Source organism: Schistocerca piceifrons, chromosome 1 (genome assembly GCF_021461385.2).
Source record: "Schistocerca piceifrons isolate TAMUIC-IGC-003096 chromosome 1, iqSchPice1.1, whole genome shotgun sequence".
Lineage (NCBI taxonomy): Eukaryota > Metazoa > Arthropoda > Insecta > Orthoptera > Acrididae > Schistocerca > Schistocerca piceifrons.
The window spans coordinates 544,078,730-544,094,446 of record NC_060138.1 but is presented as its reverse complement, the minus strand read 5'-3'; the positions used below and the strand labels follow the sequence as shown (position 1 = coordinate 544,094,446).

The 15,717-nt window shown below is 41.3% G+C and overlaps 1 protein-coding gene across 1 annotated transcript in view; it reads right to left on the bottom strand.

The window, feature by feature from the left end:
- The window catches only part of LOC124799916 (ATP-binding cassette sub-family D member 3), a 98,903-nt gene extending 92,210 nt beyond the window's left edge, over positions 1-6,693 (bottom strand). The window contains exon 1 of the mRNA XM_047262955.1: positions 6,439-6,693. Coding sequence (XP_047118911.1) covers positions 6,439-6,551 — 113 coding nt within the window. The 5' untranslated portion in view covers positions 6,552-6,693. The remainder of the gene's footprint in view (positions 1-6,438) is intronic.
- Between the last annotated feature and the right edge of the window lie 9,024 nt (positions 6,694-15,717).

The window sequence follows — 15,717 nt, the reverse complement described above, 5'->3', positions numbered from 1 at the left end:
AGTCTGTCCCCTTTGTCATTCAGCTGGTCACTAGAGAAAGAAAAAGGGTCTAGTGCAGCAGGGGATACAACCCGTCGGCTTTGGACAATGACGTCACAAGTCGCCAGATAGCAGTTTACCATTTTCGCTTTTGCTGTTATGTTTCAGTTTCGTTTTTTTACTGATTGCTTAATAAAGTGGATCTCTTTATTCTATCTCGTGAGATTTTTTTTTTTAAAGCCAAAAAACACTTATCAGCAACTGAAGGGAGCTACAACACTAAGAAGAATCGCTTCTCGATTGGCGACTTGTGACGTCAATGTCCAAAGCCGACGGGTTGTATCCCCTGCTACACTAGTCCCAAGAAAAACAAATTTTTAATAACTGTATAAAGCTGGGTAGACTGAAAGAAGCAATTAATTCTTTGACTTTTGCTGATAATGTAATCTCTCTCTCTCTCTTTTTTTTAAGAAAAAAGAAGACTAACTTCTGAAGAAAACAACTGAGAAGTCTGATCTACAAACATCATTTGTAGACAGACTAAATGACCAGTGGAGGTAACTTGCCTTAAAAAAGGCTGCTGGATGCCTTGTATCAAGACTCTTTATGTCACAGGTCCTATGAATTCTGCTACTGAACCAGGGTGCGATTTGTGCTTTTACCAGTGGGGGGGGGGGGGGGGGGGGATGTCTTAGGGGGTTAATAGAATTACATATGTCACTACATCTACATCTACATTGATACTCCGCAAGCCACCCAACGGTGTGTGGCGGAGGGCACTTTATGTGCCACTGTCATTACCTCCCTTTCCTGTTCCAGTCGCGTATGGTTCGCGGGAAGAACGACTGTCTGAAAGCCTCCGTGCGCGCTCTAATCTCTCTAATTTTACATTCATGATCTCCTCGGGAGGTATAAGTAGGGGGAAGCAATATATTCGATACCTCATCCAGAAACGCCCCCTCTCGAAACCTGGCGAGCAAGCTACACCGTGATGCAGAGCGCCTCTCTTGCAGAGTCTGCCACTTGAGTTTATTAAACATCTCCGTAACGCTATCACGGTTACCAAATAACCCTGTGACGAAACGCGCCGCTCTTCTTTGGATCTTCTCTATCTCCTCCGTCAGACCGATCTGGTACGGATCCCACACTGATGAGCAATACTCAAGTATAGGTCGAACGAGCGTTCCGTAAGCTACCTCCTTTGTTGATGGACTACATTTTCTAAGCACTCTCCCAATGAATCTCAACCTGGTACCCGCCTTACCAACAATTAATTTTATATGATCATTCCACTTCAAATCGTTCTGCACGCATACTCCCAGATATTTTACAGAAGTAACTGCTACCAGTGTTTGTTCCGCTATCACTAGCTTGGACCGTGGCGTTACGCATGGTTAAACAGCTATTTATAAATAGATGTTTATGCCGAAACTCACTATTGACGCGTATGCACTATCAGAAAAGCCATCCCTTGTAATACCTTTAAAAGTACATTATAGGTAACGCTTATTTACAAAATCATCAACATACGGGTACAGATATACGAGGAGAATTCAAAAGTAAAGGCACATTTGTGGAATGTTGTACTTATTCTGATGATAGAAAACTGAAACATTAATAGTATTAACAGTAAGACTTATTAAAAACTTTCAGTGTTCGGCTCCACAAATTTAAATTAAATGTAAAGTTTTACTCCAGTGCAGTCCAGGTTGTAAAAATGCTCTTAAGGTTTTACAATACAGTGAGAATTATTATATGAATTTTAATTTATATGGATGCTACTGTAAATTTGTATAACACTATTTTTAGTGGAAGTTTTGAAAGCTGATGTCCTTACTGACTGACATGAAACTCTCCCTTGTACCTTGTATCACCCTCATGGATACTGAAGTTTTTATTTTGGTCTTTTTAATTCTTTCTAACATATTTACTAACTTTTAATCTATACATACAGGAAAATAGGAAGATTGAGGACTTCTGAAAAATGGGTTTGCAAGAATCAGTTTGTCAAGCATGGTGCATTGCTTTTACAGTTCTGTTCTGAATTAAGGAAAGGAAGCTGCATGGAATATTACCCCAGGAAATAATACTGTACAGTATGATGCTGCGGAATTGGGCACAGTAGACAGTTGGTACAGATGCAAAACTTGCTTTAACAGATAGTAAATATAGACTATAACATATTTTATTCAGCTTCTTTGCTTACATGCACATAACATTTGAAGTCATTTTGAAACCATACACACTGAAACTTTGTTTTCAGAGATGACATTTTGTTGGCATTTAATGTCACATTAGTGTTGCATACATCAACTTTTAAACACAAATTTAGGAATGATATTTTCTTGATGTCTTTTAGTAGCTTATACTCCTCCAACTATCCATTTAGTTGCGTTGTAGTTTTATTTACAGCTGCTCGCAGTTGTCTTGGGTGTTTTGGTTTAAGAATGGACTCTTGAACATACCTCCCCAGCCCCCCCTCCCCCCTTCTCTCTCTCTCTCTCTCTCTCTCTCATATATAGTTTCTGCATCTGAGAAACATCGTCTTAGTATTTTCCTTTAGTTTAGGTTTTTTTGTTTCCTTTTTGTGAAGTATGATGTGAACCATTTTAGCACGGCCTGTAATGCCACATACTTGGAGCTTCAACTGTGTTGCACTTCAGAATGTCAATGGCGTTACTTGAGTTTAAAAAAATGACAGTGGTACTTTGTTTTGTCTGCTATTTCTAGGGCATTTAGCATAAAATCATATGTGGCACTAGATGTTGACTTATCTCTCCTGAATGCATGCTAAGTATCGCTGAGAATTTAGTTTTGTCTAAAAATTTCATTAACCCATTAAACATTACTTTTTCTATGATTTTCAAAATTCTGATAATGAAGCATCTGGTAGGGTGTAGTTCTCTCTCTTTGATTTGTCCCCTTTCTCATGAACAGGGTCCATTTTAGAGAACTTTTAGACAGATCAGAAAAGTGTGTCAGAAAAGATGAATTGACTATATCTGGAAGTGGCATTGAAATGTTTGTAACACGCTGCCGTACAAATGACGTTATCTACAACAATGCAAATCATCAATTATTGATATAATCAGATAGACAGAAAAATTTGTGCATTAAGTGGCAGAAGGGGAACACACATAACACGAGTCTTTCCTTCTCATCCCATCCGGTAAGTCTCCCGGACCTAGGGTTCTGGGGGACTTTTCTGAACTACATCCCTTTCCCTAAATTTCTCCAGTCTTTTTTATTTACTCCTCTTCCATCCCCCTCAACTCTTCTCCCAGAAGAATGAGCCGAAGGCTCCAAAAGCCTATAAAAATTAAATCCTTTTGTGTGCGTGTGTGTTTTCCCCTGCTGTCACTTGGTGAGTAAATGACGTTATCTGAATACCACCAATTTCTGATGACATTTTCTTAAAATGTTGATGCAACATGGATGATTTCATCCCAAATTGTTCTGCAAATACAGATTGAAGAGGAAAAAAAGAGAGCCATTTGTCTTTCTGTTGGCTTCTATCATCTCGTGTCACGGAATATTGTTTGTAACAATTCTAGAGAAGGAAAGTTGCTACTCACCATATAGCAGAGATGCTGAGTCGCAATAGGCACAACAAAAAGATTTGCACAATTGTAGCTATCTGCCATTAAGGCCTTTGTCAGCAGTAGACACACATACACAAACACACACGCAAACGCAACTTGCACGCTTGTGGTTTCAGTTCTCTGGGACTGCAGACATATGTGTGCAAGTTGCATTTGCGTGAGTGTGTGCGCGCACGCGTGTGTGTATGTGTGTCTACTGCTGACAAAGGCCTTAATGGCCGAAAGTTACAATTGTGTGAATCTTTTTGTTGTGCCTATCGCGACTCAGCGTCTCCGCTGTATGGGAGTAGCAATTTTCCTTCTCTGGTATTGTTACATTCCATCCTGGACTTTCCATTGTTTGTGATATCTGCATAGTAACAACTGAACAGATTTTCATTATGTTGAGGCCCGTGATATTTTCCATTATAGGGGATACTTTATTTGCTTCCTTCTTCATTACTTCCCATACTGCTTGGCTTTTATTTGACGACTCTTATGAAATTACCATAGAACCCTTTTTTGGTCTGGCATATCACCCTTCTGATAATAGTTAGGTATCTGTTAGATTTTGGAGTTGTGCTGCTTATTACTTGTGCTTTGAGAAGCAAAGCAGTTTCAAAGTAATCACTGAAGATGCTAAAGAAATTCTCAAACTGTCTGTTGAAGCCATCAATTCGCACAACCTCTTCCACATTTCTGTTTGATTCTATAGAAAGATTCAGCTCTGTGTTGTGTATACTGAACCTTCTTGATGTTGCAGTTTTATTTTGATGAGCTATATAGGGTGGGCAGAACATTGTTTGGGAGTGAGACTTGTATTTGTATATTATTCACAAATACCTCATCCAGGAAAGCTGAAAGGAAATAAACAGACCAGAGGTCCAGAAATTCAGAGTTTTTAGGAAGATAAAACAAACAGGAGAACAACTGAGTCATATGGTCAATTGAGGCGAAATGATCTCATTCTGAGAACATAATAAAGAGTTTTGGAGAATAATGAATGAAAAAGATGGTCCTTAGTTGGTCTCAGAGACAGAGAGAGGAGGGAGGCAGGAATATACACTGCAAATAACTACTGATGCACATGATGTCATTGTTTGTGTAGAACCTCTGTGTGTGATCAATGAAGATTTGAACAGTTATATTCTTTGCTAGTGAACTTAGGTAGGCTATCTCTTGCTCAGTGAAGGGAGACTAACTGGTGACAACAGAAAAAAAAAAAAAACCTAGGAAATAGATATTGCAGAAAATAAGGGGGAAAGAGATGGCAATTGCAGGACACCAATCATAAAAGCACTACACAGTCAAAATTCAAGGCCCACATGACAGTATTAAGAACACAATAATATTTTTTAATGTGAGGTCGTGTCAAAGTTTTGTGTCTGAATATGAAATTAGTTTAATGGAAAATACCACGATGGACTCCTGTAATTATAAATTAATTGTGTTACCCCCAATTTGTTGTATATTGCATGTAGACACAATATACTAAAAAATTATTTACTGGACCAAACAAAAAATAAATACAAAATGCAGAAAGAAATGAAAAAGCAGTATGGAAAGATTTTTATTGAGTCCACAAGTCATTGGCGGCAACTCTTCAGTCATGACACACAAAAAATGTCTCATGTATGCTTGTGTATACAAAATAACTACAGTTTACATTTTTCCATAAAAAACATGCCTTTTTCATGTTCCTGGGAACTTCCTATTACCACTGTTGGCTAAAAGAAGATATTTGTCATTGATTGAAAATTCGAATCTACCTAAGACATGATTCAGTGTCAATACACAATAGCATCATCATGTCTTATTGAAGCTATTACGGTATCCTCGTCTTTATTGTATCTTTGTTCTTGTTTATATAATAATCCTCACTCAGTCTTTCCAGTCTTGCATGGTGAATGGTTGATATTGCAATATGAAGGGGCAAAACAACAGTGACGCACTACACACTATTCATGTAAATTTCGTGACAGCCAAGTGATGCATAGCAAGGCACCTGAGCTTTTGAACATTGCATTAATTATCATGCAGTGTACGGTCGATCACTGATTAACAGCGGCATAAATAAATGCAATTTTTTTCATGGACAAAGAAAACATGTCACCTAACCTTCCTGACAATAGTGAAGCGTAAGTGTCATACCAAAATCAGTCAATCTAAAAGACACTACGAACGATGAGAATGTGTCAGTACAATGCGAAGGGGAAAAAAGATTTCCCCCCATGCTCAAGAATAAGTCACCTTAGAGGTTCTTTACAAATCTTTCAATTGAATGATCTTACTAATTTACCGATTTACGTTCTTACATAGTAATCTGGAATAATTTAATGAGCAATTATAAAAAAAATTAAAATACTGTCTGAAAATGAGAAAGGCGTCTTCGGAACTAGTACTGCAATAACTTGGTGTGTCTTCACATAACAGCGGTACCCATGTATTTGCGCACGTAGCAGAAATGGCAAAACAGTAATAAATTTCAACTGAACTACACAGTAAATAATGAACGACATGTGTAAAATGTAAACTGGCACATCCTGGCGAAACTCTCCACACTGCTACTTTTTGTGTTTCGCGGCTGTCATTGCTGAGCCGCTGCCGTACTTCAAAAATAAGCATTTCGCGTCCTCTACGCTTGTACACTGCGATACGTAATAAATATCACGGCGCTACAGATGCATCACGAGATGCTGTAATGCGCTCTCTAAATAGTTCGACCGAGACATCACCGCAATGTATAACATTGTCTTGTCTGAGACTATGTACTATTGTGAAACAAAAGCAGTAAAGCATGTAGTGACAGCTGCACTGATAGAAATTGTAATATCAAGTTTTTATGACATGTGATGCTGCTGGGATACAACAATATTACCTTTGCGCTCTTAGATTTTTATTCCTTGTTCGGATTAACCAAATGATGACTGAGGCAGAAGCAATTCCTACTGCGGCATTCTTCGATACGAATTTACTCATCGTCGGAGCCATTGTGAACAACTGAAGCAGCACAGGTCAGTAAGATATCATACGATGTTGCACAAAATACCACACACACAACTTTGCAAACACACTGTCATCTGCCACACATCTCCGACCGCTGCCGAATCCTACTGACGCAGCCAATGTCTGGACTCCGGCTCTGAAGTTTATCACGCAATCGATAGAAGCGTCGAGCAGAGTAACATCGATAGTCGACACTACTCGCAAGTACAGTATGACGGACGATTTCGATATTTTCTCGGCAATGCAAGTGAATTTTTTTCACTTTACAGAAATCTTTGCCAGATACAGGAGAAGAAATAAGTTTATATCTGTGTTTCCCGCCAATCAACTCAGTTTGAAAACAGTCTGTTACATTAAGTCATATCTGAGACGCTGTAGTAGTGAAATGCAGTTTAAATTCTTACACACAGTGACGTCGGGATAGCTTTCTGTGTCTGATCTAGCTTTACTATTAGAGCGCCTTTCTTTGATCGAATTCATGGCAGTTGATGTGAAAGCTCAATCTTGATTTTCGCTCTGCCATTTTGTCTCTTTCCACCTTTCTTACCGTGTGCTACATGCACTCGCTTTAAGTTCGGGGATGTGATCGTATGCGTTGAAATCGGAAATAAACAAGTGCCAGTTGTTTGTTGCGTCCTTTGCCAGGTAGACCACGTATTAAACGCGCGTACAAAGTTGACACTAGGCGCGGTGGCTGATGGGAGCGACTGTCAATGAGAAATGCCTTTACGGTCGCTCCCATCAGCAACCGAGCCGAGTGTCAAATTCGTTTGCGTGAATTCACATTTTATTGGAGATACTGATGCGATGGAATCCATAGAATGTTTGCAGCACAGTATTGATGGGATGTTGAATGCTGTCACCGTACGTAAACCCTAAGATATGATCAGTCTCTTGCTCAGTCCATTCAGATTGACTCAAAGCTTGGTTGGTTGGGTGATTTGGGGGAGGGGACCAAACAGCAAGGTCATCGGTCCCATAGAGTTAGGGAGGGATGGGGAAGAAAGTCGGCCGTGCCCTTTCAAAGGAACCATCCCAGCATTTACCTGGAGTGATTTAGGGAAATCACGGGAAACCTAAATCAAGATGACCGAACGCGGATTTGAATCGTCGCCCTCTCGAATGCGAGTCTAGTGTGCTAACCACTGTGCCACCTCGCTCGGCCTCAAAGCTTGCATGATGGTCACAGCTTCTGCGATGTTTTGAGAGAGGGAGTATGACTGTCTACTTACGAATCAGGACAAAATAAGGTGTTAACCTCATATGGTCGATCAATTATTTTCGGCGCATCGGTGAATAATTTACTATCATCTGACCAATGCAATAGCACGGTTGTCTTGAATAAACGGTTAAATCATTTTGAGGTTACAGCTCACTTTTCGGTCTTGTTTGCTTTCAATACTCTCATCACGTAACGATGAAAAAGAAGAAAATTATGTTTGCCTGAGGCATAACCTTCTCCAAAATATATGTGGTTAATGTTTGTTTGGAGAGAGAAACGGTAGTTGGTCTGACGAACTTCCTGCATCTCAGGTACCTGCAAAATTGAGGTAGACAGTCCGGAATCTGGATTCTTTGCGATATAAGTTTTTACGCTATGAAGTGGTGCCAAATATAAAGAGATATCTATCCTGCTTCGGAGAGCAGCGAGTTTCTGCGTTGAAAGCATTGCTCGGACACAGAGTCAGCGCAGCCGTATTGTATTTTGTTTAGTTCTGCGCTCCTTTTTTTAAAAAACAATAAAATCACGGTTAAAGTGCAGTTATAGTGTCGGTGGTTGCTTGCGAAACGTGTACATGTTGATAACCGTCACAATGGATCATTGGAAATGAAGATGGCCAGATTACCGCTATAAACAAATCTGTGTTCTGTCTGCGCTTTCAGCAATATACACGTGACAGGTAGTTGCATCGACGACTGTAAGTGGTCATTCAGACAAATACTGTTGTTGTTCGTTTCATTAGCAGTAATTTAAGTTGGCGTATTAAGTTGCTGCCTAACCACAAACGGGGAAATCGTCATACGTTTTCAGAAAACTGTGAAGCAACTATAGCAAGCAGGGACAATCAGAACGATCAATGTTGGTTTCACTCGTAATAATGTAAGCTATACTGTTAGGTTCCTGCATAATCAAATAGTCGAAAATAGTCACATGTTACACTTTCTCATTTATTTTACGCTGTAAAAGTATCTTAGTTCATCCCGTGCTTTCAGAAATGTAGTCGCTAAATGCTGTAAAAGATGCGACATCTTTTTAAAGGGAAAGTAGCCTTAACACATGATGTTTTAAACTGCCATAATGTATCATGAATCATAAAGACAGTAACGCCGTCTATAGAAAAAAATGTATTTCAAGATAGTCTATATACAAATAATTTTGCACAGACCGATGTTCCGGATAAGTATTAAATGTTCCCTTCTGTGAAACGTACGCTAACATTTAATCATTTCAGTACGGTAATCTTATTGTTTTATTTGCGATCGTTTTTCCAGTGCAGCTATCGAGCAGATAAAAATAAAAATCCAGTGTGGCGAGCAATAGCCATTCTTATCTACAAGATGAGTAAAGGGGAAAGCAAACGGTTTAGAAAATATAAAAGCACTACCGTTTTTCAAAACAAAACTAAGAAGGTACTTAACAACAATTTGTACAGAGTAAAGGAACATTTTGAGACTTATCCAAAAGAAAGAGAAAGAATTTGCATTACTGAAGCAGTATCCTGGGAAATGAGCCCTATATACTCGTAGTGTGTCAACGAAAAGTAAACTCTTTTGTTTTCATTAAAATAATATACGTGCTAGATTTTTTGTTGCTGTAATTGTAAATGTACACTTATGTATCCAGCATTGATCTAAACAGCGACCAAAAGATGAATGGATAACTAACTAACTAAATAAATAAATAAATGCCATAAACCAAATTCCAATTGCTAACCATGGTAAGTCCGTCCGATGAAGATACTTAACTTGTATTTTTCCTCAAGACCGCTACGGTCGCAGGTTCGAATCCTGCCTGGGGCATGGATGTTTGTGATGTCCTTAGGTTAGTTAGGTTTAACTAGTTCTAAGTTCTAGGGGACTAATGACCTCAGCAGTTGAGTCCCATAGTGCTCAGAGCCATTTTGTATTTTTCCTCAGTAAATTTGCGAGAGGAATATTTTTATTTATAACGTGTTCTCTACACCATATCGCATTATGTGTAAAGTGTCAACTGAACAAAATCGAAAGCTTCTTGAGTAAATATACTATATTTATCTGATTACATACAGGCAATTTAAAGTTTGTAGCTAACTGCTTATTTCTGTAGCAAAATTCAGCAGTGGTGAAAAATGTTTTGTCAACGTTATTCGTAAGCCTCGGGGTTTAACTCTTCGCCGCCGGCCGGAGCGGCCGAGTGGTTCTAGGTGCTACAGTCTGGAAACGCGCGAACACTACGGTCGCAGGTTCGAATCCTGGCTCGGGTATAGATGTGTGTGATGTCCTTAGGTTAGTTAAGTTTAAGTAGTTCTAAGTTCTAGGGGACTAATGACTTCAGAAGTTAAGCCCCATAGTGCTCAGAGCCATTTGAACCATTTAACCCTTCGCCGTTCTGTTCTTCTTCGATCAGACTCATTTACACAACCAAAAGCACTGCTGTTTACACTCTCTTGCACGCATCCATGTGAAACATTTCTGGCAAGTACAAGGCAAAGGTCCCAGGTTCGAGTGCCAGTCTAGCACATAGTTTTAATCTGCCAGAAAGTTTCAAGTACAGGGTGTTCCAGAAAGAGTAATCTGATTTCACAAAATTATATCTTCTATATGAATGAAGATAGAAGCTTGAGGTAATTTTTAACTTAGGCATCTGAATTAAAAGTTTGCCACGTGACAGTTGGAAGTCGGCAGGTCATAGGAACTGTGGGTGTTCCCTAGAGCAGCTGACTTGCTCGTTCGTTTATTGCCCGTTGTGCCCCGTTTTTTCACAATTGCGAGAACATACCGAAATTTTCGTTATAAAAAGGACAGAGCACAATCGCACTGGCCTCCGCATGAGAGAAAAGAGCATTTCTGAGCAATCTTCCCCCCTCCCCTCTTTCTCTCTCGTGTGGTGGCTACTCCGCCGTGTGCATGTGTTTTACTTGACGTCATTTAGGCGACTGGCATGTCGCTGACGAAGGCAACCCAACACCCAGTCCCCGAGCGGACAAAATCCCCGACCCAGCCGGGAATCGAACCCGGCATCCAGTTACGCTGACCCCGCAATTACCGAGCCGCCCCAAGGATGGATTGGACGTAATGCCGTCCTCACATGGGACGTGTTTCTCACCACGAAGCACGCCATACGTGGTGTCCATCGTAGTTGCTGCACCCTATGACCTGCTATATCTCACGGAACGTGCTCCGTGCTCCTCATCTTTATTTGCGACCTCAGCGTTCTCCAGCGGCAATTTCCGGCTGCATTTCGCGCGTAAACCATATAGTTTCTTTATGAGAATTCACGCACAACAACAGCTCCGTTAATTTAGTCAGCGACAACCGAAGAAGGGCGGAGAAAATCGCGAAGATTTTTCGCTTGTCGTTGGCTTCAACAGCGGATTGCTGGCAAAGGAACACTTCGTAATGCTGAAGTTATTCATTAACTCGATTGAATGTTCATCCCACTTTCGATTTTAAATTGAATGTAGTTAAAGTATAGAGTCTAACGTCAGTCTGCGAGTGCTAATATCCATATCCTTGATGTTGCATTGACTACCACCACTCTGATATAACGTACTGCATCACTTAGATTTCAAGATCGAGATTCATTTCGTAATTTCATCTGAATGGAAGAGGAGACATTTCGAAGCTGTTGACCGTCATTGAAAAAGATATTTGCCGGTAAGACACTTGAAGCAGTCAGTCAGATCAAGAGATAGGTATTTTACACAAAGTTTCATAATAGTAAAAACTTCCAGTGTGTGTTGTGTGCTCGCGTTTCAACGTGTGTTAAAACGATATACTTTCGTTGCACACAACACATTAAAAACAGCAAATACAGAAAGCCTTTAATTACCGATATGTAGTTTCCTGTCATTTTATTATACCAAATCGTAAGTAAAATGTTGTTGATGCTTTCAAACTACTTATCTTCATACGACGTTCTCTGAGCTAAAGAAAACCCACCAAATACGAATCTTCACTGAACACAATATGGCGTTTCTTCAGTATACTTGTAATGTAAAAACGATGTCGATCTTATTGGCCACGTTCCTCCCCAAGAGGTAAAAATCTGATATGCATGAGTCTTTGTTGGTGACGTTCCTCTAAAAGAGGCAAAAATCTGACATGCCAGAGTCTTTATTTGACGCATCACAGTTTAGTGGAAAATAGATTTCCATGTTGTGACGTCACCTGTTCCTCGTCCACGTGCGTTTTCAAGACCTGTGAATGGGGGGCTCAATGGGGGCGTACGGATCTCGCATCCCGTCATTGGCTTCTGCGGTCGCCTGACCTCATTGTACGTGATTTTTTCTTTTTCTTTCGTGGGGTTTGTGAAAGACTGTATCTACTTGCGTTCTCTTCGAGCAACTATGAGCGAACTGCGATGCTATGCAGCAACTCCAGAAATAGTCGCAAAGGTAATTAAAGTTTTTGATCCTAGGCGTAATCGTAGGAAGTACCCTAAGGTTGTATGTGCGTGTATTTGAAAGGTAGATACTTGAGAAATCGGGCAATTATTTTGAAAACGAAAACTTCGTATCATACGCGCAAATCAAAATGTTCACAAGTTTCTGTCTTCATTCGAGCAAAAGAGTCTCGCGAAGTCAGATGAATATTTTTGAAGCACCCTGCAGTTTACAGACCGGGGAGTTTTAAGAGGGTTAGGACGTCAAACGGGCCGACTTGGAGCAGGAGAGGCACCATAGGACATTTTAATTTCCAATGTCTATACTTTTTCAAATAAATTCATAAAACTTCGTCAGTATGACCAGGAAGGATTCAGGATTCACATTCATAACAGTGGAAGTTCATAAACATAACAAAATAAATTTTTTTTACATGTGAAATTTCATCATTTTTTCACTTACTATTGGCTGCATTTGTTGCTATAGGTACACTTTTCTTCATAAGTAAGAGAGATTCTTCTATGAATTTTGCACAGTATACAAACCATACTTACAGGTGTATGAAACTCTAGAATCTATTTAATTTATGAAAAAATGAATGAGCTGTTACATTTTGAACTTCATATTTAGAAAAATCTCAAATTTTACAGTTAATTATCTCAGTTTTTACCACAGTTTTTAATAGATCCTGAATGCTTCTTGCTCATCCTGACAAAGTTTTATGAATGTGGAAATTAAAATGTCCTGTGGTGCATCTCCTGCTCCTTGTCGGCCCGTTTGACGTCCTACCCCCTTAAGGCTGGGCCAATCACTTTCATTAAGCGCTTAGGCGTTCCGTGTGCCTTCTAGCTCATACGTATTTATACTATCTGGTCAAAAGTAGCCGGACAACCAAATGTAATGCGCAACTGACCACTAAATGTCACGAGAGACGGACCCGCCGTCATAAAAAGGAGGCGGCGAGTATTGTGTCGTCAGCTGAGAAGTGGTAACAGGAGAATGGGGCCGACGGGAGAGCTCAGGGACTAAGACGTGGGTCATGGCATGACACCTAAATAAACAATCCCATCAGGGACTTTTCTACTTTATCTTCCTGGTTGTTACTCGCAGTATATGTCGGCGGCAGTAGAATCGTACGGTAGTCGCCTTCAAATGCCGATTCTCTACATCTTCTCAATAGACCAGGTTTCCCATTTGAATTCCAGAAGTATTGTCTTGTGGAAGAATGGGGTGCCATTCCTCCGCTGACGTTCAGAAACCTCACTGAAAGTCTTCCCAGGAGAGTTAAAGCTTTCACAAAGTCGAAGGGTGACAAACCTTATTAGTGGCTACTAATAATGGCCTTTACATTGTAGACTGATCGCCATGTTGGAGTCTTTTTTTTATAAAGGAAATAGAAGATTGTCAAGAAAATGGGTCAGCTACGCCTTATAAATCGTCGAGAACATGACGTCGGAGGGCTCTATGGAACAGTCCGATTACAACATTCATATTTCTCATGTGCATTAGGTTGCAACCGCGAAGTTGATACCATAACCAGGCTAACACAGTTTTGATACTGAAGGTCAGCGCCAGCCAGTGTGCTCCCTGCCGTTGGATAAGCAGCTGTCAGCAGCAAGTCGTATACTCTTAGCTCACTTATTTGTTACATAGTTTAATTCTCAATTTCTTTTGCGTGTTTTTGGTACTTGCATTGTTTAATTCATAAATTTCGGGCGTATTATAGTATTTGAGAGTTTTAGCATCTCGCTTTAGTACCTGAACAGTGTAAAATACGCGTAGTCTCCTTCTGCCGCCGAGCAGTGTGTCAGAAGTGCACAGGCAGCAGCATTACTGCATTTACTAGGCAATCTTGTATTTTAATAACCGTTTAAATTTTGTGTCGAATTGTTGTGCTCTCGTAGATTAGTTCAGACGTTCTTTGCACAACAGTTTTTTTTTAGCATGGATAGGGACTGCGACTGCTGTGTTCGGAATGCGGCTGAGTTGGCATCCCTTGGCTCCCAGCTTCATGCAGTGTTGGCTTCGTTCACACAGCTTGAGGCTGTTGCCAATGGGCATCACTGTGGGGGTCCGGATGGGGGTTTGTTGGGACGGCCAGCTCGTCCCACTCATCCCCCGACCGGACTAAGGCTGTGGCTGCCCCAGATACTACCCATATTGAGGCTGACACTTCATCCGTGGTAGAGTGGGAGGTCGTCTCGAGGTGTGGCAGGGGGCGAAAGCCATTCCGGAGGGCTGAACGGAAGGCCTCTCCAGTTTCTCTGACGAACTGGTTTCAGGCTCTGTCTCCGGCTGATACTGATCTTTGGCCGGACATGGCTGCTTGTCCTGTTCCAGAGGTTGCCCCTCAGTCTGCAAGATCCGGGCAGTCGCAGAGGGTGGGCTTACTGGTAGTTGGGAGCTCCAACATCAGGCGCGTAATGGGGCCCCTTAGGGATATGGCAGCAAGAGAGGGGAAGAAAACCAATACGCACTCCGTGTGCATACCGGGGGGATTCATTCCAGATGTGGAAAGGGTCCTTCCGTATGCCATGCAGGGTACAGGGTGCACCCATCTGCAGGTGGTCGCTCATGTCGGCACCAATGATGTGTGTCCCTATGGATCGGAGGAAATCCTCTCTGGTCTCCGGCGGCTATCTGATTTGGTGAAGACTGCCAGTCTCGCTAGTGGGATGAAAGCAGAGCTCACCATCTGCAGCATCGTCGACAGGACTGACTGCACACCTTTGGTACAAAGCCGAGTGGAGGGTCTGAATCAGAGGCTGAGGCGGTTCTGCGACCGTGTGGGCTGCAGATTCCTCGACTTGCGCCATAGGGTGGTGGCGTTTCGGGTTCCGCTGGATAGGTCAGGAGTCCACTACACGCAACAATCGGCTACACGGGTAGCAGGGGTTGTGTGGCGTGGGCTGGGCGGTTTTGTAGGTTAGATGGCCTCGGGCAAGTACAGAAAGAGCAACAGCCTCAAAGGGTGCCGGGCAAAGTCAGGATATGCGGGGACCAAGCAGCAATCGGTATTGTAATTGTAAACTGTCGAAGCTGCATTGGTAAAGTACCGGAACTTCAAGCGCTGATAGAAAGCACCGAAGCTGAAATCGTTATAGGTACGGAAAGCTGGCTGAAGCCAGAGATAAATTCTGCCGAAATTTTTACAAAGGCACAGATGGTGTTTAGAAAGGATAGATTGCATGCAACCGGTGGTGGCGTGTTAGTCGCTGTTAGTAGTAATTTATCCTGTAGTGAAGTAGAAGTGGATAGTTCCTGTGAATTATTATGGGTGGAGGTTACAGTCAACGACCGAGCTAGGTTAATAATTGGCTCCTTTTACCGACCTCCCGACTCAGCAGCATTAGTGGCAGAACAACTGAGAGAAAATCTGGAATACATTTCACATAAATTTTCTCAGCATGTTATAGTCTTAGGTGGAGATTTCAATTTACCAGATATAGACGGACACTCAGATGTTTAGGACGGGTGGTAGGGACAGAGCATCGAGTGACATTATACTGAGTGCACTATCCGAAAATTACCTCGAGCAATTAAACAGAGAACCGACTCGTGGAGAT